The following is a 27,733-nucleotide window of genomic DNA, read 5'->3' on the forward strand; positions in this document are numbered from 1 at the left end:
ATGCGCGGCGATGGTGGTGATGTCATCGCTGGCGGCCAGAGCGTGCTGCAGTGACTCTCCAGGAAAAAAACCTCCGTGGGAGATTTTTCTTTTTTCTCGTTTTTAAAAAATGATTTCATTTGGACGCAGTTACGTAAAATGCGCCGCTGTGACATCAGACAGTGCGCAGGCCCTGGTGGCTCACGATTCGCTCGCATCGTGGAGTGATAACGTGGGAGCCATCGGATCCCCTCTCTCTCTGCTCCAAACCCTGCACTGCAACGGCCCTCAGGCTGAATCCCTGCATGGGATCCCCGCTCTGTCCAGCCTCATATGCACACTCACACTTTCACAAGATGCGCGCGCATTGAGAGGACATGCACCAGAATGTGCGTCCAGGTGATGGCTTTGCACTAATGAGAATAGTTTAGTCACTTGGACTAAGCCTTTCAAATGCTTTTCACACTTATTTGAATTACTGCAGCAGTAACAGCAATGAGTACAGTACCAAATAAGTACAAATGCTGTAAAACAAAAGTAAATACATTGAACGTAAATAAATATATTATTTTATTAAATTACAGTATGATATATACATGTGTGCCTCTCCCTTTTGCTCATTGTAGCAGGAGGGCGGGGCCATGACCGATGACTGACAGGTGAGACTTTGGGGTTTTCCCCTTGTTCCTTCGCCGCCTTGGCCATGAGTCAGAGCTGCCGATCGTTAGCCACGCGTGTGTGTTTTTACACGCGTGACGTCATGAGAGAAGGTGTTTGCCAGAGTTAATCACGTCTGGCGCTGTACGGTGATTCACATTGAATACGTGTATTATGTTCAGTCTTATTTGGACTGATGACTGTGACACATGTAAGCTTGTTTATAGACAGTGTCCTACTGTCTAGACACCACCTTCTCCATCTGTGTGTGTGTGTGTGGGAGTCTCCTATGGGATCTATAGGGTGCAGTATTTAAACAAACCTTGGCGTACGTGCAGCGGCATCCAGTCTTTTCTGAAAATGGCTGACGCGGGAACGCTTTTATGTTTAGCCCAGGGCTACGACACCTGCTTCAGTGGATTAATTATCCATGATCTTCAGTCAAGGCCTCGATTGAGTGGAATCTGGCGTCGTAGCGCTGGGCTAAACCAGAAGCTTGCACCTGCACCGGTCCTAAATTTCGGATAAGATCGCACACCCCGATCGGGTCAGTTTTCGACCTGGATTTTTAAGCAGGGGATTCCCATCCCTGCAGGCGCCGGGGAAGTCAAACATGGGCGAGCGCGTGCAGACAGCCGTTTTAGCGACGCGAGCAGCTGTTTATGTTGTTGTTGCGCGTGGGAGGAGGTTACCAGCTGCGCATGCCGGAAAGGGGCCGTCATTCGCCAAAGGAAATCTCGCGGCGGCGATCACCGCGTCGAGTTTTCGCGGCCAGCCGCGCGATCGGTATCCGGGCGACGCTCGTTTCCGAGTTCACGGCGCTCGGTCTCGCTCGACGGCCCTTCGGCTCAGCCAGCTGGTCTACGCGGTCGGAGAGGTGTGGCGGGCTGGGGCGTACACGGCGGTTTGTCTACGCCCACGGCGGACAGCCCCGCCTGCCAGCGACTGCCGTCGGTCGGCGGGGTGTCCCCACCAACCCCGCCCAAATTCCACCCCCCACCCCCACACCCCCCTCGGCACGGAGCAAACCAAACCGATTGCGCCAATATTCCTGAGACGTGACGTCAGTTGTTTTCGGGGATACTCCGCCCCTGCCCCCTGCCCTTTCCGCGGTACGCAGGCAGATGTTTCTGGCGTCCGCCGCGCGGGCGCTGTGCGTCAGACACGTGAACGCCAAACCTGCTGCGCTGAAGAAGGGTCAGCCACCGGGACCCCGTTTGTTTTTTAAAAGCGCCCCACGGAACAGTTGTTTATTCCTGTGAAACAGAGCCTTGCTTTCTGTGTTCGTGGGGATTTCAGCCCTGGGACAGGGTGGAGAGGAGAAGGGAGGAGGGGAGCTGTGGGAAGGGGAGGAGGGGAGGGGAGGGGAGGGGGCCGGGGTGGGGGGTGGAGGGAGGTGCAGTGGACCGTGCCCTTATTTTCACACAGCTGGAATAAACGCCCCTCCCCTCCCATCCAGAGAGGGCTCTGTAGAGGGTTGTATGCGAGCTTGCCCCCCCCGTGTGTCTGTTCCGCCTGTCTGCACTCACATCGCTCTGAGCAAGGAGAGGAGCATTAGCCACATACCCTTCTGTCTCTGTCTGACTGTCTGTCTGTCCATCAAACTCTCCTGCAATCAATCAGTTGAACTTTATTTATAATAGTGCCATTCATAAGTAGGTTGTTACAGTGATCACACATGCTCCATGGGGGGAAATACGGTATATGGATACTGACAGTGAGCGAGGCTTAAAGCTTGTATCCACACCGCTCTGTAAAAATGAACAGGGATTGGTCCGGTCTGGGAAGAGGCCTGGACGGAAGGCTTCCCTAAAGCCTGCAGTCTTCTTCAGGTTGTCCTTTTAGAAAGCCCCCCGCCAATGACACAGTCGCCATAACAACAGCCAGTGGCCTACACTGAAGTCACTTGTTATGGGAGGGGTCTGGTGGACTAACAGTGAAAACTGCCGGTCCATCGGGCGAACGTCATGGAAGAGGTTTAAAGGGCCGGGTCAAGTATTAGGAGGTGGGTAGTAAGGTGAGGTCATGTTTTTTTTGTTTTAAGAGTAGAGTTGCCTCCATTATGTGCAGTTCTAGGACGGGGGAGTCCCTTAAACACCAGACTGGTCCCTGCCCTTTAATTCAGCCTTACCCCCCCCCCCCCCCCCCTTCCCCCTACACATGCCTACACGCACACACACACACACTTGCACACACGCACACATACAGGATTATTTGTTTTCTTTCTTTGTTAAAGGGAGGCAAGCCAGATGAGTTGAACATGGACCCAGGCCAGATGTTTCTCACAGGAAAGGAGTGCCAACATAAGTTTAGCATTGGAAATAGGAAATGCATTTGATCTGGATGCTGTTAGATTGTGGGAGGCAGGCAGTGCAAGCATTTGGAAGACATTAGGCCTCACTGTCTCACAGAGGGTCTGGAATACACTTATGGGTAGTATAGTGAAGTGGAAATGACCGTATGTTACATAGAGGTTGCTGGCTTAAATCCCAAAAGTTGCATTACCGTCGGACAGTTGAGCAGAGTACCTGAGTTGCTTCATTAACCCCTTTAACATTTTTGGAATGTTTTTTTTTTCAAAGTCACTGTTCTAGAACCACATTGCTTTCAATTACCAGTAGTGATTATAACATCAGAATTTAGAATGTTCAGTTTAGAGCATTCTAATCGCACATTTGTGATCTTACTTCTTAAAGGGTTAGATGTCCATCTGTTTAAGTGAGTTCCATGTATAAATAAATACGATTGTGTAAGTAGCTCTGCTAAATGCTATATGAATGTAATATGAATGTAAATATAAGATTTTCCCTATCTGCATTCCATGGTGCCTCTGGCTGCAGGCTGATGCTTTGGGTCTGGTCAGTCAGAGAGCAGGTGAGGGAGGGGGGCGGGGGGGTGGGGGGGGCAGATTAGATCAGCACGCGACCCTGCTGTTACACATATCAGCACCACCGACAGCTCCGAGCGTTTTAGATCTGTCTGTGTCTTCAGCTGCAGCACCTGGACTCTAAATGCAGTCTGATGTGAGGTGAGTTCAGAGGGGCTGGTGTGTGTGTGTGTGTGTGTGTGTACGTGCCTGCCTGCCTGCGTGCGTGTGCGTGTGCGTGTGTGTGTGTGTGTGTCTGCACAGATTTATTTGCCCTCCTTTTATAGATCTCAAGCCCTCGAAGTTATCTGGGGTCTCCCTCCTTAAGCTTCTCCAACTTCCTTGTAGATGAATGACTACCAAGGGATCAGAGGGGCGTGCACACGCACACACACACACCACACACACACATATACACGCGTGCTTGCACACACACACACTCATGGACACACACACACACGCTTGCTCAAGGGGCATGGCTGAATGAGGACTGCCAAAGATTAGCGCTGCTCAGTGTTAAGATCAGGACAAAGTCAAGCTTTGTGTCCTGGCTCACAGCGTTCTGTGCGGTTGAAAGTATTCGAGTATGGGAGTTGTCACGCTGAAATTGAGTAAGATCAGAACTTCCAGAAGGATCTAAATGTTCTTTTGGGTGTTGCGCGTATCGTAAGGTTCTCTCGGGTATTGCATGTATCATTCTAGTGTGGGAATTTTCAGAATGCACCCAGGGCAGCCATGTTTGAAATTCAGTCCCAGGTCAGTGAAATTTGAATTTTCTGTTCACATCGTGCTCCCCCTCGATACCTTTTTCTGGCAATACACTCAGGACCGGTCCTTTCCAGTGCATAAAACCCCGTTATAATGCTCTTATTCTGTACATCTGTCAGCAAGAGCTTGCCAGTGCTGTGACTGTGTTGAGTGAGAGCTCGCTTGGGCCAAAACCGCTACAATGCCGAAGCCTGTTCTCAATTGTGCAAATTGAGAACAGGCTGCTGCATGCGAACATATCTTCGATGTCATTCTCTTGATCCCCTTCTTGTCTTCGAAATCTGGACTACATGTTTTAGGGTGGTGATAATAGGCACAGATTTGGACGCCCGCTTTAGGGGTCCCTGTGCTATCCTGGAAGACGTGTTGTTACCAGCTGGTTTCGGCGCGTTGAAGTTTCGCCTTTTTTTTTTACCAAAACACTGAGCCTGAAAGTCTCTACCAGTTAGCCTTGTGAGAATCGCCTCAAAGTGTGCAGTCTGCATGGTTTCAGTTACACACAGCGTAATAGGATATTGCATATTCCACTTTATGGCTTTCTCAAGGGAGAATGTCAAGTTACATGTGTTTGGGAATATGGTCATTATAAAATTAACGGTCAGAGTTCTACACAGAGTGGATTACTGCAGTACATGGTCACATTTTACATACCATAATACAGCTGGATGTTCACTGAAGCCCAGCGATGCTGGGTTTCAAACATACAACCTTTTGGTTGAAGTTAATATCCCAAACTGCTACATCACAGTTCTACAATGACCTGCTGTTTCCGTATTGCAGACCCATAGTTTAGAGCAGGTTTTTGTTAGAGCCCAGCACTAAGACACCTGATTCTACTCATCAAGGTCTTGAATGAAGACCGTGATTAGTTGATTAGTAAAATCAAATGGTTTAGTGCTGGGCTAAAATAAAAAGCTGTGCCCATGTTGGCCTTTTTTGCGTAAAATTTGGACTTCTCTAGGTTAGAGGGAGCGTGCAGAGATCTCAAACTCCTGTCCTGGATACCTCAGTGCTGGGGTTCGGGGTGCTTCAGTTCCATTGTATGTATTTTAGCGATTGATTGGCTGAAGAGTCAACATGCCTACCAAATTAAAGACAGATACCTGCTGATTTCTGACCTCCCAGATTGGAGTTTGAGATCTTTGGAGTTAAGAATCAGTCAGCTTAGCGCTTACGTTGTGTGTCCCCTCTCTAGACGTGACCAGCCCATGCTCCATGGACGTCGACCTGAGCGACATCCCCGACGTGGCTCCCAACCGCAAGCGTCGCTGGCGCCATCTCCGCGAACTGGGGTCGGAGGTCACGAAGGGTTCCTGGGACCCGCGGCAGACTGGAAGGTGGGCTGCAGAGTGGGTGGTCTTCCATCGTAGTCGCCATCATCGATCATCATATTTATATGTAATCTGCTGAAAACGCAAACATGGGTTGAGAGTTAATGAGGAAGCACAAATCCTTGCAGATTTGGTTTCTGGAAATATGTTCCTGCTTCAGTCAGCTCTGTCATGTGTTGAGCTCGTGTGTGCTCCGGCCTTTTTGATCGAGGTGAACATCAAAGTTGGTTGTGAATCGCTGCCGGTCAAGGCACGACAAGGAAACAGGAAATGAGTTAGAGTCGAGCCACTCACGGGCTGTCGGAAACTTACGTGCACTCACAGTTGATTCGAGGAGACTGAAGGTTAGGAAAGCTGTTATGGAGACATTTTGGTGGCCTCGATTTGATGGGTTCCATGTGCGTCAAACCATGGTTCGGTTTCTTCGTACATTTTTCATGTTTGTTTTGGGGTCAGACAGACTTCAGAGGCCTTTCTTTGAATGGCTACTTCAATGATCTTGAATTACTGATTTTATCAGTTAATTTACCTTTTTGGGTAACGCCACACCCTGTACGAGTGTCACAGTTTCCACCACACCTCGTCATGAACGGACTTTTTTTTCCAGACGCATGTATTTTGAAATTGATCTCTTCTGGCAGCGCTGTTTTTACATCACTTGAGAAAAGAAACTGTTATTACACGGGAGACTAACTCATACACGATTCACTTAATTGGAACAGATCGATTTGTTTGTTAAGTGAGTTCCACTTGGTGTACTGACTCATCTCGCTTCTTGTCCAATAGTGAAGAGCCTCTAAGGGTATTTCAGTGAAATGTTTACAGCACTGGCCTCACGTGGCTGGGGCCCTGGGTTCGAATCTGGCTCTGACTGCGGTTTATTTGCGTTTCATTTGAGTTTCTCCCACTATCCAAGGACACAGAGCTGTAATGGGGGGGGGGTTTCTCCAAAATAGTGGAGGTGTACAGTACATAGAATACAAATCTGTGTGCTTCGCTCTTATTGCTCTTATCACTTCCTTTTTTCACAAGTCGCATCTCGTGATGATGTCACGGACGGGCAGCTCGCGGCACGTCCGCCCACGCGTCGATGGACGATGTTTACTAGCTCCTGTTGTTCACTCATTTGCACCATCAGATTGTCCATGCCACCCTCCCGCTCTCCAGATAACTTGATTTTTTTGCTGGCCCTCTCATTTCTCAGAACTAACAGCGCCGTTGTTTGGCCTGGAAATCGGGGGCTAGTTCATCCCCAGCCAGTCGCTCGGCCAGAAACTCTCCCTCTGAAGGAAAATAAAACTGACTGCAGATGAAGCTGTTGTATAATGTATTCCAGGAAAAGAGCCATGGATCCGTTTCGCCCTTTATGCTCAGTGCGCTGCTAAAGCTCATCTGTTTATTGTGCTACAACAGCCTCTCCTGATCTGTGGGTTACTGCTGGCCAGTGACCCTTCACCTACGAAGACAAAGTGTGATAGCCTGAGGCAAATCTGTCTATCTATCTATCTATCTATCTATCTATCTGTCTATCTATCTATCTATCTATCTATCTGTCTATCTATCTATCTATCTATCATCTATCTGTCTATCTGTCTGTCTGTCTGTCTGTCTCTTTATGTATCTGTCTGTCTGTCTCTCTCATAAGTTCCTCGAGCCGCGTACGGTCGTGACGAACGCGGACGAACGCGTTTCTTGCGGTCGGCCTGCGACGGCGACTTGCCTCCCTCGCGGCGTCTCTTGCGGAGCGTGTTCGGACGAGGGACTCGGAGAGGGCGGCTGGGACGCGGGAGCCAAAAGCATGGAAGCAATTTGAAAGGTTTACTTCACTCCTGACGGGCGCGCCAGGACCCCTGTTCCTCTCTCCCCTGCCCTGCCCTGCCCGGTCGGCCCCCTCCCGCTGAGAGGAGGGCGAAACGGCACCTTCGCCGGCACCTCCGTCAGCCTTGCGCTCAGACGGCGCCCGTTCATCACCGCTACGCTCGCTGTCCTGACGAGGTCAGCGCACGTCATCGCGTGCCCTTTGACCCAGCGCTAGGAGCCTTTACGTTTGTGAGGCGAATCGGGGACGGCAAAACAGAGTCACCCCGAATGGACTTGGGGTGAACACTGTGGTAACAGTGTGGATTTTGGGGTACCTGGTGTTACTTCATTGATTTGGGGTAACTCTAATTTAGGTAACTGTAGGAATTGTTGGGGTAACCCTGGGGTAACTGCGTGGATTTTTGGGGTAACTCTGCAGCAACTGTGTGGATTTTGCGGTAACTCCTGGGTGACTGCTGGGATTTTGGGGGAAACGCACAGCCCTTTTCACGGTGCGTTCTGAGGGCTGTCGGAGGGCGTGGGTTCGAGTCTTCAGCAGTCCGGAGTCTCCTACTTTCGTGCGAGCCTCGCTGTGTGGTGCGTTGTTCGGTCCTGAGACACGGCCACGTGCGATTGGCCCAGACAGCGCTGGGTGGAGTTGGCACGGGTTCCAGCAGCCAGTGAGTGATCAGCGGGGACGTGACCAGTGGACCCCACCCGAAACTCAAGATTTTTCCCCAAAGATGGAGAGCGGCCACCATATAAACTGCGAACTGTCTGTTTTTCATTTTTGTGTATCATTGGCTTTTGATACGCAAGTTTTTTGGATATCGTTTTTACTGTTTATGGGAACCCAGAACATCTCTGTAGCTAATAATGATTTCAGAACGTTTAGCATTGCTTGTTTTAGAGCCATTCATAGACCTGAATGGCTCTTGACAGTTGGAAGTTTCACCAAACCACAGTTTCATCACGACTGCTGAAACCTGGCCATAAAACAAGACTTTGTTCATGACTGACATAAACTGACACAAATATGGCACACAGATCATAGCAAACCTAATTTACATTACAGCACGTTTATTTGGCAGACGATTTTATCCAAAGCGACGTACAATAAGTGCATACTTAACATAATCCTGTTTAACTTGGCCTATAAAGTAGGTTTTTATTTGAAGCCTCAGTAAATATAATGTTTAAGTGAACAGGCATATATATATATATATATATATATATATATATATATATACATATAGTGGTATAACAATCATTTATCTTCTTCATGAACTAGCGGCGATAACTGCCATAAGCAATTATAATATCCGCTTCTTGCTTATTTTACTGCTAATTTGTGGTCAGAGAACATTTCTGTTTTTTGATCTGTAGTTTGTTTGAATGGGAAATCCCTTTGGGGCCTCATTAAATTTAAGTACTAATTTAAGGAGTTGGGGGTGGGGGGGGGGGGCATTGGAGTGTAGACTCTGCATGCTTTTCCCATAGATTTGTTACATACTAAATTTAAAACAGGTGTTCCTTCGTCCCAGTGTTGTGCCAGTGTGTAATGATGCGCTTCAACCCCCCCATCCCTCCCTTCACCTCCACGGTCCTGCCGTGTTAGAAGTGAGAAGCCCGCCTATCAGATCTGCTCTCTGTTGCTAGGGTAAATAAACGCTATCAGACTATTTATTAACAAAAGCTCACACTCGGAAGAAAGACAACGGGAGGAAAAAGAAACTAAACTCCCTGCAAAAACTCTTCTTGCTGTGCCATCCAGCCTGTTCCTGACTTCATTAAAATCCTTTAAACAGCACAGTGTGGGACTGTGAAGTGTCCACTGATTAGGTGTGAGACCGTAGCCACACTGTCCCCCAGTGAAAAGAGGACTTCATGTGACCCTGTTACATTTAACAGGAAGACAACTGAATCCCAAGGGTGCTGCAGTGTCTGTGGGTTTTTGTGGTTCCCTTTCAATCAGCTGCCAGTTAAGGCCTTGAGAACATCGTGTGTGGATTCCTTGGCAAATCAATGACTTAAATGAAACACTTGTGCCGAGAACACCCTGAAAAACCAGCTGATATCGTGGCCTTCCAGGATTGGAGTTTGACACCTGTGCCTTAGACCCAAAGGTGACCCCCTTCCAAACCCCCGTTTGTTCTTCAATGGGACACTTAGCTTGACGGGGTTCACTGTGGGTTCGGTATGTGGATCTTGATTAAATTCCTCTAGATGACATGTCATGGCACAGAGGGCATCATACTATGGGCAGGTGTAAGAACAGAGCCATGCTGCCCCCCCGCCCCTCCGACCTGAGGAGGTTGCATTCCTCTGAGACCCTCAGCTACTAACGGGGGGCCCCGGACCTAAGAGTAAACCACCACCCCCCCCCCCCTTTCCACTGTTATCACCTACCCATCAGACCCGCACCACTAAAGATCTATTCTTCAGCAGGACATTGAGGCTAATGGGGCTTCACTTTGAGTACAGCCCTCAGGGTGTGTCCTCACGTGACCTCTCTCGCCGGGGCAACCCCAGCCAATCGGGTGCCTTCTGCCCCCCTGTGCTGTTGACACCGTGGCAGTCACTCCCTGCTATGGGAGAGCGAACAGGTGACGCACCGGTTTGCCATGATTGGCTCGCAGGTAGATGCCATCTCCGCAGACTTTAAGCAGCTGTGAGAAGCTGAGATAAGATGGCCGCTCTGAGCCTGCTGTCTGGGCTGTGAACCCAAACACCTCCGCCGTGGGCCAAGCTGGCAGTCCTTCTCTAACCCCTCTGATGGACTAAGCCAGGGACAGTCACACTGACTGCCTTGAAAACATAAAACAAGCCCGCAGCAGGATGTGTTTCAGCGTGAGTGGGAGTCAGTTGAAGTCAGTGCTAGGGGGGGTGGGGCTGGGAATTTTAATTCGCCCATCGCTTGAATAAAAATGCCCAGCCCGCCTCCAAGCAAAAACCCTGCCCCACCCTCTTTCACGACACTCCACCCACCAACCAGTCAAAGCCCTGCTGCTGGAGACAGTGGTGCGGGTGCATCTGCAGTGACTGTCTCCATGGGAACGGCATTTGTGGAACCCTAAACAGAGTCTCGCAAGCCAGACTTGGCCCTTCTTATAAGTCCCCCTCCCTCTGTCCCCTGACCAGCAGCTAATTTCAGGGAGGGGTGGCTCGCCATCAGCAGAGGCCTGACACGTCTTATTTTCCTCTGGTTGGTCACCAGCTTTCTCGTGTAAGGTTGATCCATGGGTGGCAACTTCGTGCCCCTCATTTAGGACGTCTGTGATCATAGTGACTGTCGTCTGCCTCAGACCTGTGTTATTCCACTCCCCCCCCCCACCCCCCAGTCTGGCCTGGTCTACTTTCCTCTGGAATCTCACACTCGTCTGCCGTCGCAGGTAGGAGGAGTGACCGCACCGCACGGAACGCCCGGCGGTTCTGCGTGTTCTCGGACTCCGTTCAAGACAGGCGGCAGCAGAGGTCGGCCCGTGTGGACAGAAGTAGGGAGGGCAAGAGCCATTGTGAGGAATGAAAGGAAGAAAGGATGCAGGCGGAGGACAGGGAGGAACATGGAGGAATAGAGCGAGCAGGAGGGAGTTATGCCATCTCTGTGCGGGGCGTTCATTGAGATTGCAGCAGTTGTGGTCCCAGCTGCCTCAAGCCAGTAGCCCTTCCAAAGATAAAATGGCAGAACGCCGTCCCTGTAGATTCCTTTGTTTCATGCACCAAATGTTATTGGCTGCACGGGCAGCTTCACCATGTTTTTGGTTCATTTTCTGGAAACTGCAAGTCAGTAGTCTGTTCGGGTCCAGCTGACAGGGAAGTGAAAGGGATAAATGGTAGTGTGCTGGGCCCTCAAAATGGGGGTTCATGTGTTTCCTGAAACATCAGTCAGTGGGGTCACTGTAACCCCAGGCCTCTCGCCCCGAGGCTGGAGAGCTCCGAATATCAGGAATTTAATCTCAATCAGTCTCGTTTTCAGTTATTTATGGAAACTGAGCTGCCCCAGTAAAGCTGGCGATTCTCTCATACTCTGGCTGGTTGCATGAGCACCTCCCCCAACGTGTGTGTGGGTGTGTGCATGCGTTCATGTGTATGTGATCACCAACCTTGGGCTCAATGACACTCTAATCTGGTAAATTAAAAATATTTTGATTAATATATTCATATTCTTTCAATAATTTCAGTAATAAATTGAAACTGCCACTATCTCCAGATCTGTAACAGCAGCCAAGTTACAATATCCAAGAGTTAACACACACCAACAAATTTGATACAAGCTCTAAATGAAATGTCACATCACTTGGTTATCAGCATTCTTAGCTGATAACCAAGTGATGTGACATTTCATTTAGAGCATAAATGCGGACCAGTGACATTTCTGCGAAAAATTTGACCGCTCTTCTTCCTGGTATTACGATTCCACGTCTTTGACTTTGTCTTCATTGCACAAAAACTTTGGACCCCACAAATTGACATTTTCTTGCGTCCCACCCCAACCTGAAGATACGTCCCTAGAGAAACTTCCTGAGTGATCCGTCCGCTCGGCTTCTTAAGTTGGCTGGGCATTAATAATGAGGAAGGACTGTTGGCGTTGAGGGCGAATTGTTTGCGGTTTTGGTTTTCTTATGATTACTCCTAATGCCGCTGGCCTTCACGACAGAGAACTGAATCCATTGATTAAAGAAGCGTATTCCCCGTTTCACTTTCATGCATTAGAATTGACAAGATTCTTGAAACGGCACCAAGTTTACGCTGATGAAAGAGTTTTGCGTCTGTTTTTCTTTTTATTCCCGCCGTATTGTGAGGGGAGTTGTAATAGCCTGACAGATTAATAGATCATTTTATTGCGAGGTAGGAAGCAGACCTTGAAACAGATTTTTTTATTTATTATTCCTTTATAATCGGCGGACTATTGGGAAATTATTATTGCGTTTTATCACCTTGGAAACATGTTTTTCTTTTGGAGTCAAACTACGTTTTCAGGTCTTTTGCAGTTAATACACTGAAAAATATGTTTGTAATAGAATTACCACACTTTAGAATTTTTAAGAGTTGATTGTGAGATCTTTAAAAACATTCCTTTCTTCCCTATAAAATCAAAACAAAGAAAAACAAGGGAAGAGCCATGGGAACAGAAGACACAGTCAAAGCATTTGTACCTATCTGCATTGGCATTAGCAGGGTAAGGACGGGTTACCTGGGGCCTACCACATTAGTCCTGAGTGGTTAAAGTGGAGGAGGACGTCCTTTCTAACTGAGTGGTGGCTCTCCTCTCTCTACTAGCTTTATTGACCATTACTGAAGGGGGGGTGGAGTTCACTGTGGGTCATGCCATGTTTCACTCAGAGCTGCTTGATATTGTGGAAGTACACAAATAGAGAGGGTATCACTGTGCGGGCTTACCATATGGGGGGGGGGGTGACCTCAAAAAATATTAGAACAGAATTTCTGGGGAGGTGATGCCCAACGTGAGATCTTCTCATTGGGCCCAAAATCCCTCTTGGCGCCCCTGCTTACCCAACTCAGCAGGGAGGCTTCCTGACCTCTTCTGTCCCTCTCCACCGCTCCAGTGCTCCCTCCCTCCCACCCCCAGCCCCCACCTCGCCCAAAACCCCTCTTATTAACTACAAACTGGTGTACAGGCTTTCCAATTGTCAACTAAAATGACTGCTCACCTGAGTTATGTCGTATCTTCTCCCAGATAGCGATGCTTGAGCCAGAAGTAAATGGTAATAACCTTTAGCGATGACGGCTCAATCAGAGAACGCTTCTTCCAGAATGTTCCCACCCTTGCGCTGAGAGGATAATCAGAACAATCCCGTTACCCGGGAGGAAAATGACTAAAACCAACATCTGACTCAGCCTCTGCTGCCATCAAATAAAGCAAAAAATGATAGACCACAGATGGTAGCAGGGGTTGTGTTCTGTCAACGCTAGATATGATAGCTTTTCTGGCTTTAAACCTCTGGTTTAAACCTCTGGCTTAAAGGTATTAGAACTGCACTGGATTTGCTCCAGTGTCCACTGTTCATGTGCATTTATAGTATTACTTGTTCTTCAGGAACAAAATTTTCTTTCTTATGTATTATATACTAGTATTTATATTATTTTTTGCCCTTAAATCTGAATGAAAGGAGTGAATTTTCTCTCTCTCTCCCTCTCTCTCTCTCTCTCTCCCCCCCCACCTCTGCTATTGTAGATCTATTCTAATGCCTCTCACATTGTCAGTATTCATAGTTGATCTTGACAGAATGTTTTTCTTATGCTGCTGAGTTCTGGTACAGATCAGAGCTGAAGATTACAGATTAGACTGGGCTCTGTGTATGCTGCCAGTAGAATGGTGTGCAAGAGGGATCCGTCCACCTTCTGCACTCATACAATTATGCCAGGAAAAAAAAAGAGTCACTTAAGAATGTTTCAAAACACTGAGGCAATTGCTTTAAATGTTCACTTTCCAGATGGCTGAGCCTAACGGTAAATCACAGGGCGTTTGAAGGCTTTGGTTATTTGTTTCCCCGTCTTATGTGATGTTTCTGTTGTGGTCGCCTCATAACCGCAGAGAATGTCCCTGGGGGGATGTGGGCAGGGTAGGGGACAGTGCTCTGGGGAACCCTCTGGACATCAAGAGGACTCCGGGATGAGTCTCGGGGCGAGGCATCACCAATTATTGACCAGCGGGCTTCTTGTGAGCTGTCTGGTCTTTTCCGCTGTCCAGGTCAGCTGGCACTCTACAAGCTGAACACGGAAAGGTCTGGACCAATTATTCCTCCAAAGGTGGCCCGGGCAGTTGTATATTTAGGCTTTTTGCATGTGTCATTGATGAAACCTCCTCCGTTGGTCTTTGAGGTGGCTAGGTGCCCTCTAAAACACTTCCTGCTAGACCATAGTCCAGCAGTCATTGATTCAGACTGTACTTCCTGCACAGCCGGTGCAGGAGTTGTTATAACAGCCGTCAAAGTTTATGAAGCATTATAATATGCGGTACATAAGTTTCCATAATAAAAACAGTTCAATTTTTTTCCAGAAGTGCCTCCCTTTGTGTGGGATCTTAGCTTTCTGGTGTGATCGCGTGCAAGTTCAGTTTAAGATGATCCTATAGAGGCACAAAACCTGCAGCAAACATGTGGCTAATCTGGGACAGGTGCCATGCCTGGTTTTAGATCCTAGTGACATCTGGGCCCTTTTTTAACACGACAGGAGGCCTTCAATGAAGAGGATGCTGAGGAGCCCTGGCCTCGATTGAGGTTTTTGGCTTACACGCACCTTGTGTAACTCGAAGGACATTCTCCGCACCGAGAGCCGCACTTATGACCAGCGTCATTTCGCTGTCCTTCCAACCCTTAAAGGTTCCGAAAATGCATTGCATTTCACGCACTTTCTCAGATTTTATTAAACAACTGTAAATGTTGTCATCACCATTGCATTACAGAGACTCAGAGAAGGTGCCCCAGATGGATTATAAGGTCATGGGGACATTGTCTTTTGACGGTCAACTTAATATGTGTAGTAAAGTGGGGTTTACACCCTGAACTCCTTGGAGGATGGGTCTGGATGTCAGTCACGGTGGGGATAATTCACTGTTCTCCAGGCCCTCATGCTTTCCTTCTTTTCCATTTGTGTCCACCAATCCTGCCATCTTGTTTGGTTTAAGTTGCTCTTTGGGATTAACCACTCTTCCCTGTAGATACCTTACCGTCTTCAAAGTCCTACCCTGGAGTGGGGCAAAGAGGCAGAGTTTGGAGGCCCTGCCCTGAGGAAAGGACCCCCATACCTGCTGTCTGCCTTGCTCCCCTTTTTTCTCTTATTTCCACAGCAACAACGAGAGATCATGGGCACACTTCACACTGTCAATCAAGTTCAGTGTTATCTAAACTCCACCTCTACATCATTTGTGTCCCTTCTTCCTGAATGCAGGACTTTTTTACCCTACAGGCAGGCTTTTCTTTAATGAGTGATTTTGATATCCTATTCCGACACTGTGACCACTTATAAAGGTGCATTTTTTACAGCATGTTTAATTCCATTTACTTTCCCCTCTCGGAGAAAAATTAAGAGAAGAAATGGCAACACATTTACCCGCAAAATTCTGCGGATAGTCTGTGAAATCACATAATTCTTTCGCTGAAACTATTTCTTTGTGCTAGCCAGTAGGCATCTGTGCGCGTTCTTTCCAATTTTCCGAAGACTGTGCCAATCCCTTTCCCTAAATCCCTGCAAAAATGGCAGCCGTTAAACGGCCCACAATGTCAGACAAAATGAAATGTGCAACAAGGCGTACCTGAGCTTCGGGGGCCTAGTGCAACTAGCGCCAAGCTCTCGATGGATTCGGAAGAAGCAGCCAAGCCGTGTCTTGGCTTAAGCGCTATCTTTGAAAACTGGAGCTTTGCGGGGTTTCCCTTCTTAAAGACCTCGGGCCCTGGGTGTCTCAGAGACCTCTTTGTTAGCTCTGAGACTGAGAGAGGAGAGTCCGTCTATGCCGTACCTCCCTGCCCAGCCACACCCCTTTATGTCACCCCAGTAACAGCAGGGTTTCTGGAGGAGAGTAAGCCGACCCACGCGGCCTAATGACCGGCATGACTGTGACACGGTCTCGCTGAGGACGGGGCTCGTTAAAAAGTCTCATAATTACGGGCCGCTCTGCATGTGAGCCTCATGGGGATTCCCTCCTCCCCCCCTCGCACGCAACCACGTGCTCTGAACTCCTCCGTCCAGCGGTCCTTTTGTAGCCTCTTCTTTCTTCTCTTTCTCTCCCAGTCCGGAGAGGTGGTGATGATCGAGGGAACATTCCATTGCAGCGGTTATCTTATGTGACTTTGGGAGGGTGCACACTTAAGAAACACTTCTTAATTATAATTCATGCAGCCACAACCCCCCTAACCTCCCTCCCCCCCCCCCCCCCCCCCCCCCCCCCCCCCTTACCCCTTCTCGCTGTGCGGTCAACAAGTTAGACTGAAGTAATACTATGGTGAGCACCACACAGCAGGCTAATCTCAGGTGTCTGATCTGAGTCAGCATTGAGTAGCTCAGAGAATACCCTGCTGTCTAAAATCCCACCTCAGGCAACGTCCCATCACAAGGCTCTCCTCCCCCCAATCGGCACTCGCACACACAATCCAATCCGGACTGTGAGCTGAATCATTGCACTAAAAATATCATCATGACCCAACCTAACATCAGCTTGACCCAACCCAAGAGAACCCATTTAGACAAGAAAAAACTTCCATGGTCAGCACGCTGAAGAACATGCATGAAATATAAGACTTGTCGACAAACACAAAATAATTGAATTGAATTGAATTCAAGTTTGGGAACAGCGACAGAAACTTACCAGGGGTAGAAGAAAAAGAAACGTCATGTTCAATCACCGTCAGTGTGGCGTCATGTGAATTTCAATCAAAATTTTTATTGGAAAAAAAGTGATGTCATGTTGATCCATTCAGAACGTGGATGGTAAATGCCAACTCCAGTACATTTGACCATATAAATGCACCAGGGAGGGAAAGTGGGGTCATACTCAAAGGGTCCACTGGACCAGGCTTAGAAGTAGCGTTCTGATGTATTTCTTCATTTAAAAAGTGTATCATTCAGAGAAGTTCAGCTATGGAAGTGCCATTAGTAGCAGATGTGCGGTGTATAGTGCCCTATACTGCGTCATTGCCTTCTCTCAGTGAAGCAGCTACCATGTGCCCTTGGCATAATCTAGCATTCCCTGGTGACAAGTAAAGCCCTGAGTGTGAAATTGCATAATCTGGTCAACTGTATTTATGCCAACTGAAACGATCTCCCAGAAAGACCAACTCTAGCAACTCTAAGTTCAGTAGGCTTTGGCTGAACCCTGCCAGTGATTTACTGATTTGAACCAGCCATGGCACCTCACTGTATGGAGCAAGTTCATTTGATGATGTGTCTGTGATTCTTCCATCACTACTGTATAGTGACAAATACAAAAGCTGGGTTTAGTATGTGTCATGCACTGTTGATCATGGAAATGCATTATTGTATTGCCAACAGCAATTAAAAGCTGTAATGAGGGTGGCATTTTCCCCTCTTTGAATATTTGTTGTCAGCCAAATATTTTGTTGTTAGTCAAAATATTGTCTAGGCCACAGACTTCCAGAAAGTGCTTCTGCTTTGTTTGAGAGGGTTGTACTTTATTTTCATTTATATTCTTTTTATTTTTTATTAACAGACATCAAAGACATTAAATTAAACAATGATTACAGACTTCCCTCATAGGAAGTTAGAAACCAAAGATCTGTGACTTTTCTTAAACCTCAGAGGCAGAGAAATGACTAATTCTCTGGAATTGCAGCTCCAAAGACACTAAGCAGACTTCACATTTTCACAGGAAGGATCATTCATGTATATCACATACATATACACTAACCTCAATCATTCGTTCAGTCTCACATACTCACTTACTCGCTCAGTAGCTGCCTTATAGAAGCAGTAGTACCTTTATTTCGCCATTAGATGGCTAAATGGTACATATATACGTAATATATATCCAGTTACGGCCCCTCAACGGTTCCTGTTTGGTTTTTTTTTTTACTCAATGCAAATACTTAAAATGAAAGTATATGAAATGCATTCCTCACTTTAGTCGCTTTGATGCGCTGTATTTGCGCAGAAAGAGCAAATCCAGCATATGATTACTCCCCAGAAAAAGTTCTCGACTGTTTATAGTAAGAGACAAGATGCAGTCTATTTATGGTAAGAGACAAGAGACTAGCGATCAGCGCAAAACCTGTTTCTTATTATTCAAGACTTTGTTCTCAGATGAGAGAGATTTGAAACTCTGGCTACAATGAACGTGTTAATTTCCCTACTTCTGCGAGACTGGGAATCTACTCTGACACGCTTTTTAAGGGCTTTGTTTTAGAAGCTGCCGTGACATTAGGAGAATATTGGTCAAGGTCAGCCACAAGGACATTTGCAGCTATGGTGAATGGACCCTCTTTTTGATAAGTTGGGTCGCTTCACCTGTCACTTCTGAGTGACAGGTGTCTGGGCGTGATCTCCAAACCTAGTACAGCTGTCTGCATTAGTTTCCTCATACCGCTTTCTGACCAGGATCCTTTCACACTTAGATTTTCCCCCTGTTTTACAGTCATCTTTTTCACCCCTCAGCTGTGAAAGATGTCCCTGCACTCAGGGCTGGTGTGAGAAATGCTCCCATTAGGGGCCTCAGACATGAAGACAGACATGAATTCACTCACAGTTATTGATCACTGGCTATGGCTGCTAAACACGCTCCATCCTCCCAACCCTTTATGGTGTGGTTATGTGATTAGAATGTTCTTAACTGAACGTTCTAACGCTGATGTAACAATCACTACTGGTAATTAAATGCGATAGAGTTCTAGAACACTGACTTAGAATTTAGAAAAATCTTTCCAAAAAAAATCTACTCTTTGATGAGTTTCTTAACTCTGTTTCTTAACTCTGTTGATTTAGGTAGCGATGGAGGAGTGTGATGCACAGGATGTGGGAGTGCAGGGTAGGGGGGGCGTGGAGCAGATGCTTGTGGGACAGCTTCCGGAGTTGCCGGGTGGTTCTCACGGCCCGCGCATTTCTGTCTGCTGCCGTGTCTTCCGGATCGCATTGCAGGACGGCATGCAGCAGGGCCGTGAAACCAGACATCCAAACACCTCCAAACGCCCTTACAAGACGGGAGTGTCCCAGGCTGACTCTCTCACTCATTCACACATACTGCACACAGTCACTCACTCGTTTTCTCATTCACACATGCACAGGCACTCATTCACACATACACAGTCACTCAGTCACTTGTCTTTCACACATACACAGTCACTCACTCATTTTCTCATTCACACATACACAGTCACTCACTCATTTTCTCATTCACACATACACAGTTACTCACTCATTCTCTCATTCACACATACACAGTCACTCACTCATTTTCTCATTCACACATACACAGCTACTCACTCATTTTCTCATTCACACATACACAGTTACTCATTTTCTCATTCACACATACACAGTTACTCATTTTCTCATTCACACAGTCACTCATAATCACACACTGAGTGAGTAGCTCCCCCAGAGTAATAGTAGTACCTTTGTTTCACCATTAGATGGCTAAAAGGCATAAATACAAATTGCATATTCAATTACGTGGCCCCTTAACAGTGTATTTTTTTTTCTAACTATAAGCGCTTATAATGAAAGTATATCAAATGCATCCCTCATCTAAAATGACAGATTCTGTTGTATAAATTAGTGCTAGCTAATGTGCTGAAACAATGTGTCAACGTTAATGCGTCATAGTCCATTTTGCAGTCTGTGGAAAGTAAATGCAGCGTTGGCAGGCAATCTGAAGTGACAGCGAGGTCTTATGGGATACTACCACGCTGAGCAACACTGCCATTAATCAGTGTGCACAGGTGGTGGTGATCACACACTCAGGAATGTGTAAGTAATTTACTGAGATTCAGAAAGGACATCATGTTGGGTTGATGCGTCAGTTAAGCCAAATTGACTAATGTTTTAACTGTAGCAATTTCATCAAGGAAATCAGGTTGTCCAATATGTGTAAAACACTGAACCCCTGCTGAATTGAATTATATTAGCAGTGATCAATGCAACTATGTAAATGTGTGTTTTCCTTACCCTTCTTCAGTATAGGTTGACCTTCACCCTTTTCAGAGTTTTTATATCTCAGTAGTTTCAACAAATCATGTACACAACTTTCAGGAGTAGGTCCATTTCGTTAGATTTCAGTTTGAATTAAAATTTAAGCAGATACTTCCGGCTTGTCAAGACTAACAGAGGTAGCGCATCGACCACGGCTGTGATACACATGTGGAGTTGGTAAAACGACTAAATTGGGGAGAAAATGGGGAAAGAAAAAAAAATAATTAAGCAGATATGCAAATCCATTTGATTGGCTTTTTTGGCAGTTCAGTACCAGAGGGACCAATGCGGTTCTGGAATCCAGAAACACCCCTGAAAAACAAGCCCTCCCCTTTGCCAGCAACGCCGCATCTGTGCGTGAGTCAGCCACGAGCCCCCAGGGCGATCGCTGCGGAGACGCGTTTAATATCCGTCCCAAAGCCGCCAGCTAAAGCCGCTAGCTTTCCGTCGAACCGGGAGCTTGGCCTGGGTGGTCTGACTGTAGCTCTCTGGCTTTAGGGGATGATGGGTAAAATCAGACTAAATCTGTTTGAAAAGGAGCTGCTAAATCTTTGCCAACCAAGGGGATATTCTGGTGGAGTCCAGACATTTTCCCACATTAGAGGTGAGGTTTGAGACCTGTGGACATTAGCAGGTTTCCCAGCTGATGTTTGTTTGGAAGTAGTGGTATTCACAGCTGAAATGCCAATGCTAACGGCTAATGGATGATCAATTGCTTACCCGGCATCCTTATACTTCATTCTCACACCCAGAAGATTGCTCATACTCCACATAGCAATTTGGCTTTGACCTTTCACTCATGTTTAGTTGTCAAGGAGACGTTAACTTTTAAAGTTATGCGGTGATGTAGCTCTTTGAGCAATGTATCATGCCATATGCTGCAACATCTGTTATAAAAATTTAAATAACTGATTATATCTTTTAAAAAGTCAATGAAAGTTCAGTTAGAAGAAAACGTAACTTTTGTGACAAAATGTTGATGCTTTTCAAACTGGAGTGGTAGAAAATGAATGTGTCTTTATAACTTCTCTTTGTCAGGTAGCGCAGTTTGTCTGATAATATTATTTTATTTGAAAATAGGTTAAGGGGAGCAGAATGGTTAAAAAAAAAAGTTCAAAGAAAATAAAACAACAATATTACAAATGAACAGCTTTCCAAAAAATCATTAGTCGTGCAGTGAAGCAAATCCATTATTTGTATTTATGGAAGGGAATGTTTGGAACTCTGCCCGTAATCTAAGTTTGGTTTCTCTCTCCAAGCTGATGTCTTGCGTTCAGCGATGTTTTCCCTCGCTGAAGCGAACTTGAATCCTTTCTGAGAATCGTAAATCCCCCTTGTCCTTGCCAATAAGCGGGAGATTGAGGGCGCTTACATTTTATGAGATTCGCTGGTTTGAGTGGCGTGACGTGGGGCCAATGTTTACTGTGCTCTTTCGCCCTGCGATCAAACGACCGTCCGTTCGGATCTTAAGGGGCCCGGTTTTCAGTTTTTAATTTTTAAAAATAATTAAGTTCCCAGTGGTGCCGGGGGGCTTTTGATCGACCTTCATTTGCCTGATGCTTTTTTGAGACTTTAAGCTCGTAGCCGTGCGTAATCAACATCGGCCCTGGCTATTAAGGTTCATCCGGGGTGTTTTCGGAGCGGTTCTTGGGAATGTTTTCCGCGTGTTTTTCTGAAGGCGTACCGAGCATGTGCGCGCCCTCACGGGCCTCGCGGGACGCCGCGCATCTTGAGCCATAAGGTGGATCGGGGTGATAAAAAAAATTTAAAAAAATCCTTGTTACGTGCCTTGTTTCGATTACAAGCTCTGTTGATACTGGTCTTTTCAGGATTTGAACCACTCCTAGTTTGCATTACCCAAAGTAGATCAGTTGAGCTCTCATTTCATTCTAAATTTGTGGTAAAGTATACGTAAAGGGTGAGAAATCAACATCGGAAAGGCCATTCATCGACAGTCAGTACGCACTAACCACTCTTCTCAAATACTCACAGCACTGAGATGCTGAGATGTTCATGTTGCTTTTAGTTCCTCATGACAACCACACCAGCGACTCACGCCAGCAGTTATATTTGTAAGGCTATTTTTTTTTTTTTTTTTTTTTTTTTTTTTTAAATAAGAATGGAAAAAATATCCATTAGTACATGATTATCAATTGCAGGATCTGCTTGGCAGCTTAATAGAAGGAGGGAAAACAAGAGTGCTCTCTTTCAGAAACAGAAAGACAGCTGAGCCCTATTACCACACACCCACGTCAATGAGCAGCCCCACGCTACGGGGCAGACAGAGCCAGGCTTTGGCGTAAATTGGACAAAGTAAGGATGGGATGCCCTTCTTCCAGGAGCTGGGCCCCGGTTCTGCTGTCCCCAAGGGTCCAAACTCATGTGGCGGGGGTGGGCAGCTAAAGATTTTGGGTGCCTGGGGAGAACAGTGGTACCTGCGACTTATTACAGTTTAAAGTCAGTTTGGAGAAAGGGCATGCAACGCTTTTTAAGAAGAGTCCTCCGGGTACAAAGTTTTGCAATATTAATGTTACCCCCCATTGAGTTTGAGAGTCTTCACCACTATGACTTCAGCTGTTGTTCTCTCTTCGATCTCGTCTAGTCCGGGCTGAGTATATTCAGTAAGGAGGGAAAACAAGTAACAGACTCAGGGAATTTAATGACCTGCGCCCAGTTGCCCTAACATCTGTAGCGATGAAATGTTTTCAAAAGATTGTATTAAAACAACTTCTCTCTGAGGTTTCGCCTCATTTGGATCCAAACCAATTCGCCTACCGTCCAGAGAGAGGCGTTGAAGACGCACTACTGACTATGATTAATAACATCTATGAGCACCTTGAACAGACTCAAAATTGTATTTGTGGATTTTAGCAGTGCGTTCAATACCATCCAACCCCACCTGATGGGGTTGGATGGCAGCCCCATCAGGACACAGCACTGGTAGGGTTCCTAAAATTTGAATCACTTTAGAGTAGACCGTCGTATCCTCCATATGGTCTACAAATCTGTTTCGCAGAGCGTTCTGTCCTTCGGCCTGACCTGTACCTTCGGAAACATGTGCGTTCCAGATCATGCCAAACTGCAGCACATGATCAAGACAGCAAGTGGGATCATTGGGGTCAATCAGGCGTCTGCAGCAAAAGCTGTACAATGACCTTATTTCTTAAAAAAGGCCGATCAGATCCTCAATGATCCTACTCATCCTCTCCACCTGAAATTCTGAATGAGTAGCAGGTCAAACGGCAGAATCCTGCAGCAGAAAATTAGAACAATAAGGTACAGCAAATCATTTGTGCCTGCAGCAATTAGATTACTATAGATAGATGTGCACCTATATTACTAGGTTTAGGTATTTTGATTGTGTATACTGTATATTTAGATTGTATGTTGTATATGATCTATATTTTATATTGCTAGCATTGCACTGGATATTCTGTTGACGTGTGCGGATATGCGTGTGTGTGTGTGTGTGTGTGCGCACGCTTGTTAGTGTATGTACAGTGTACCTCTGTATTTTAAATGGGAATTAATTTTCCCTTGTGGGATAATAAAGTTCACCTTGCGCAGTCTTGGAGTCACATTGAATTAGGGCAATCCCCATTTCCCACGTTTTTATCAGATTTTATTAAATGACCTGTTTCCATGCGACAGCAACCATTATGGTCTGCAGAGGTGACAGATGGAGGTAATGAGGTCATAATGATTGACACAGAACTTTTTAATTCCAGGAAGGACGCCGCCCATGGGAAAGCGGAGGCCAATCAGGACACGGCTCAGGAGTCTGCAGATGTAGCCACGCCCGACCCTAAGACTGACAGTCTGTTTGAGGACTTCTAACCCCTCCCCCAGACATTCCCTGCAGGTGCTTTAAAAATGTGCGCTTATTCCTATTACTGGTGTGTGAATGTTCAACGTTACACTCAATGGTCCATCCAAAGCTATTAGAAAAACTTGACGTGTTGCGTAAAGATTATACGAAAACGAAACGTCTATTTGTGTAATTATTTTGATTTAAAACAAAATGACTGGGGTCCTGACCAGGAAGTGTTGGACTCCTGAAGTTTTACCAAAGGTTTATTTTTTTATTAGATTATTAAGGAATATTGGGGAACTGTTTTAATGTGACAGAAATATGTTTTTATTGATGACAAGATGCGTGGTGCAGCCATTAGGGCAGCTAGCTCTTGAGCCATAATGGAGTCCCCCGCATATTAGGGGGGGGGGGGGGTGGCGGGGGGGCGGGGTCACAGCACCATTTATCCCTCTCTATCTGTTTCCCTCTTTGCTCTCTCCCTGACTGAATAAAGTAAAAATGAAGTAAGATTATTCAATATTTGCTCATATATTTGTTATAATTAGTAATGTTTGATTTTGATACTTTCCAAAAAAAAAAATTGCTACTCATTTGATGAGTATGCCCTAAATAAAGTCTGTCGACGTGTTTATATTATTCTGTTTGATTTTATTATTTGTGCTTTATTGGTATTCATTGTTTTTTTTCGGGGGTTTTTTTTTTGTTTTTTTTTGCTTTTCTCATAGTTCACTCACTGATGAGTTACAGAGTCCATCCAAGTTTTACGTACCACACATAAACGCACACACGCAGGTGCACACACATGCAGGTGCACACACACACACACACACACACAGACACAAGGAAGCTAGAGTATATACAAAACAGTTGCCACTAGAGTGAAATATTTCATATTTAATAAATATTCAACTTTACTGAAGTGAATGTCAATTTCAACTGACAATTATATCAGTCAAATTAAACACTGTACCTGTTACATGCACTGCCCTAGTTTCAGTGTACGAGCTGACCGATGTAAAAAAAAAAAAAAAAAAATTTTGAAAAATTATTATTATTATTTTTTTACTTATCGGGATTTTAACATAGTACGTACATTCAGAAAATATATTTTCTCAGTAGATCTGTCATGGGCTCAGATGGTTTTGGGCACCTATTAGCCTATTAGGCTATAGCAGACTTTAATATATTATTTGGTGAATGGCTGCGTGAAAGACAGGACAGTTCTCTGTTTCATCTTAGCCAGGGAATCCAGCTGGCTGTTGAGTCAAAGTATCATAGCCCATTGGCCATGCAGATAGCCAATCAGGTGGTCAACTTGAAAGTAATAAAAAAGCTATTAGGAATTCCAGCTTGCAGGCGGGTGACTTCTCTCTGCATGTCCAGACAGAGAGGATGGCCATGCAGGTATCCCTCTTCTACGCTGCGGAGGGGCTGGGACAGTACTTGGAAGGGAGGCCTACAGCTGTCTTGGATGATGCAGTGTGATGTGTATGATGTGTGGAGCACTGCCACCCAGCTGTCCTTACTCAGAGGTGATGTAACATCGTTTAATGGCGAATGAACAACAACAATAAACCTAACAGCTGTCGGCCTTCACCCCGATAAAATTTGGGTCCAATCTGTGTGCTCGCTTTCCAGCGGGTGTTAAAGGTGCATTCGTTAGGCCCAACATGTGAAACTATACACTAATTTGGAGAACTATCATTAATACCTTAATACTAGTACTAAGAGTAATGCTAATAACTTACTTATACTACTGATGCTCTTATTATTATTTGTATTATTAATACTATTATTTTTTAATTTAATTTAATTTTTTAAATTTTATTTTAATTTTATTATGTTCCACTTGGAGAGTGGATGTTATTGTCTAAATTTATAAGCATTTATCCCGTTCCTAAAAATGGTGTGAAAAATAACGAATAATAAATTTGTCTGAACATATCTACTGCACCTTAAAAGGAAATGTATGTGTGTGTGTGAGTGTGTGAGAGAGATAGAGAGAGAGAGAGAGAGAGATTTCCTGCGGTGATGCACACCTATGCTCACTGCAGCATTTAGCTCCCAGGGGAAGAATAAAAAGGAATACACAAGCATCACTATGGCATGCGTCAAACTTAAAGTTCTTACCGACTAGAGAGTCTCAGTCAGTCAAACTGGTTGAAGAAAGGGTGTGACATGGGACGTTCTCAGATTTTCGGGTGCGGTTTTAATTAATATATGAGGTATATGTCGGTAATATCGTACTGTTCCATGAAGGATTCATAAAATTTCACAAAACGGGTTTTTTATGTTTGTGTTTAGACTCAGCCAATCCAAAATGTATGATTCACAGCAGTTGTCGTCATGTTTTTGTCCAAATCTGAAGAAATCGTAATTTTAATGACATAATTGAACCCCCAAATAGCAAAACAATATATAAATAACAAAACAATTAAACCAATAAATAAATAAAACAAAAATTACTGGACCTCTTTAATGAGATTGCATAATATTAATTAGTAGTTGACACTATGCCATGGGCATTTGGCGAACCGCAAAGCACCTGTTCGATGGTCAATTTATTTATTTTATTTTTTATTTGTTTTATTGCTTATTACACTAGGGAAAACTCCCTTGTTTGAATTCAGCTGAATGATTATCCTTCCAAATGCGCTTCATTTTTTAACTCGTGGGATTGAGGCTGCGTACCCTTTATCACCTTCGATTACAAAAAGAGAGAGAGAGATTGAAAGGTGAAGTTGGCTGCCAGGTTGTAAAGACTACTAACTGGTATTATCTTTCAGATGCTTTCCGACTGGGTGCACAACAACCCACCCAACCCCCCACCCAATCTCTTGTTTTCTTTCTTCTAACAATATCCCAGTGGTGGACATTGATAATCCTTATCTGACTGTTAACCAACTGTGGTCCGGTCTCTCCCCCCTGTGGAAATCGTTGGGAAAGTGACTCCACTGTCAGATGTCCCCCACGGGGCAGCGGTGGCCACTAAGACAGCTTAGTGAAATAGTAAATGGGAGTCATCCCGTATAAAAGTTTATGCGTCGCCCCTGGTCGTAGAGGCATACCATGTTCTATGTCTAGTTTAGCCAAAAGTTTTTATTTCATTTTATTTTGTATTTATTTTAATCTAGCTTAGTACACATTCTCACATCATGCAACAGTATTTGGGATAAATAGTTGTAGGTGTGTATTTTGCAGGAGCGGTATAATTTTCCCGTGGAAATGTCAACTGAATTGGCTGGAATATGCTGTTGCGCAAAGAGTTGATGTCATGGCATCTTGCTATGCATTGGAGTAGTTGCCAAATTTCTGCCCATGGCCGAGGAGTAAACTTTTAAAAAACAAGTTTTCGTGTTACCTTGCAGACGATGGATATTCTACAGGTTGTGTATACTAAAATATTTCAACATCTCCAGACCCGCTCCGTCATGCTTTCAGCGGCGCTCCTCGAGAGCGCAAAGGAGAGCGCTGTCCATCGCGCATCCTGAAAAGCATTTTCCGTCTCTTTTGGTTGCCTGACGTTCAGGAGCTATTCGCATTTATCCATTCTTGTGGATATTTTAATTGTTACAAATTTTATATTTGAATATAGTTCAGCAAAATGTAAGTTTAACGTTAAACATTCAATATGCTGCATGGATATTGCACTGAGGGGCTCTCCATCTAAAATTAAGCAATTAATGCCTCAAACTAAATATTAGACTCTGCCTGGATATGTCTAGAGTCCAACTATAAGTAAAAACTAACAGAAGATTTTGGATTGAAGAGCGCTGCGTTGTTTTAACGTGCATTTGTTTGTTAAAAGAAGCTGATTATTTCACAGAGGTTTTAATTATAGGCTGTCCCCCCATTCAC

At 45.4% G+C, this 27,733-nt stretch overlaps 1 protein-coding gene across 2 annotated transcripts in view; it reads left to right on the forward strand.

Annotated features, from left to right (window-relative positions):
- LOC118206666 (DNA repair protein XRCC4-like) overlaps positions 1-24,511 on the forward strand; it is a 70,146-nt gene extending 45,635 nt beyond the window's left edge. For both annotated transcript variants that reach the window (XM_035379625.1, XM_035379626.1), the window contains exons 7-8: positions 5,466-5,607; positions 23,790-24,511. In XM_035379625.1, coding sequence (XP_035235516.1) covers positions 5,466-5,607; positions 23,790-23,898 — 251 coding nt within the window. In that variant the 3' untranslated portion in view covers positions 23,899-24,511. The remainder of the gene's footprint in view (positions 1-5,465; positions 5,608-23,789) is intronic.
- Positions 24,512-27,733: the final 3,222 nt, after the last annotated feature.

This window comes from Anguilla anguilla, chromosome 10 (assembly GCF_013347855.1).
Source record: "Anguilla anguilla isolate fAngAng1 chromosome 10, fAngAng1.pri, whole genome shotgun sequence".
Classification (NCBI taxonomy): Eukaryota; Metazoa; Chordata; class Actinopteri; order Anguilliformes; family Anguillidae; genus Anguilla; species Anguilla anguilla.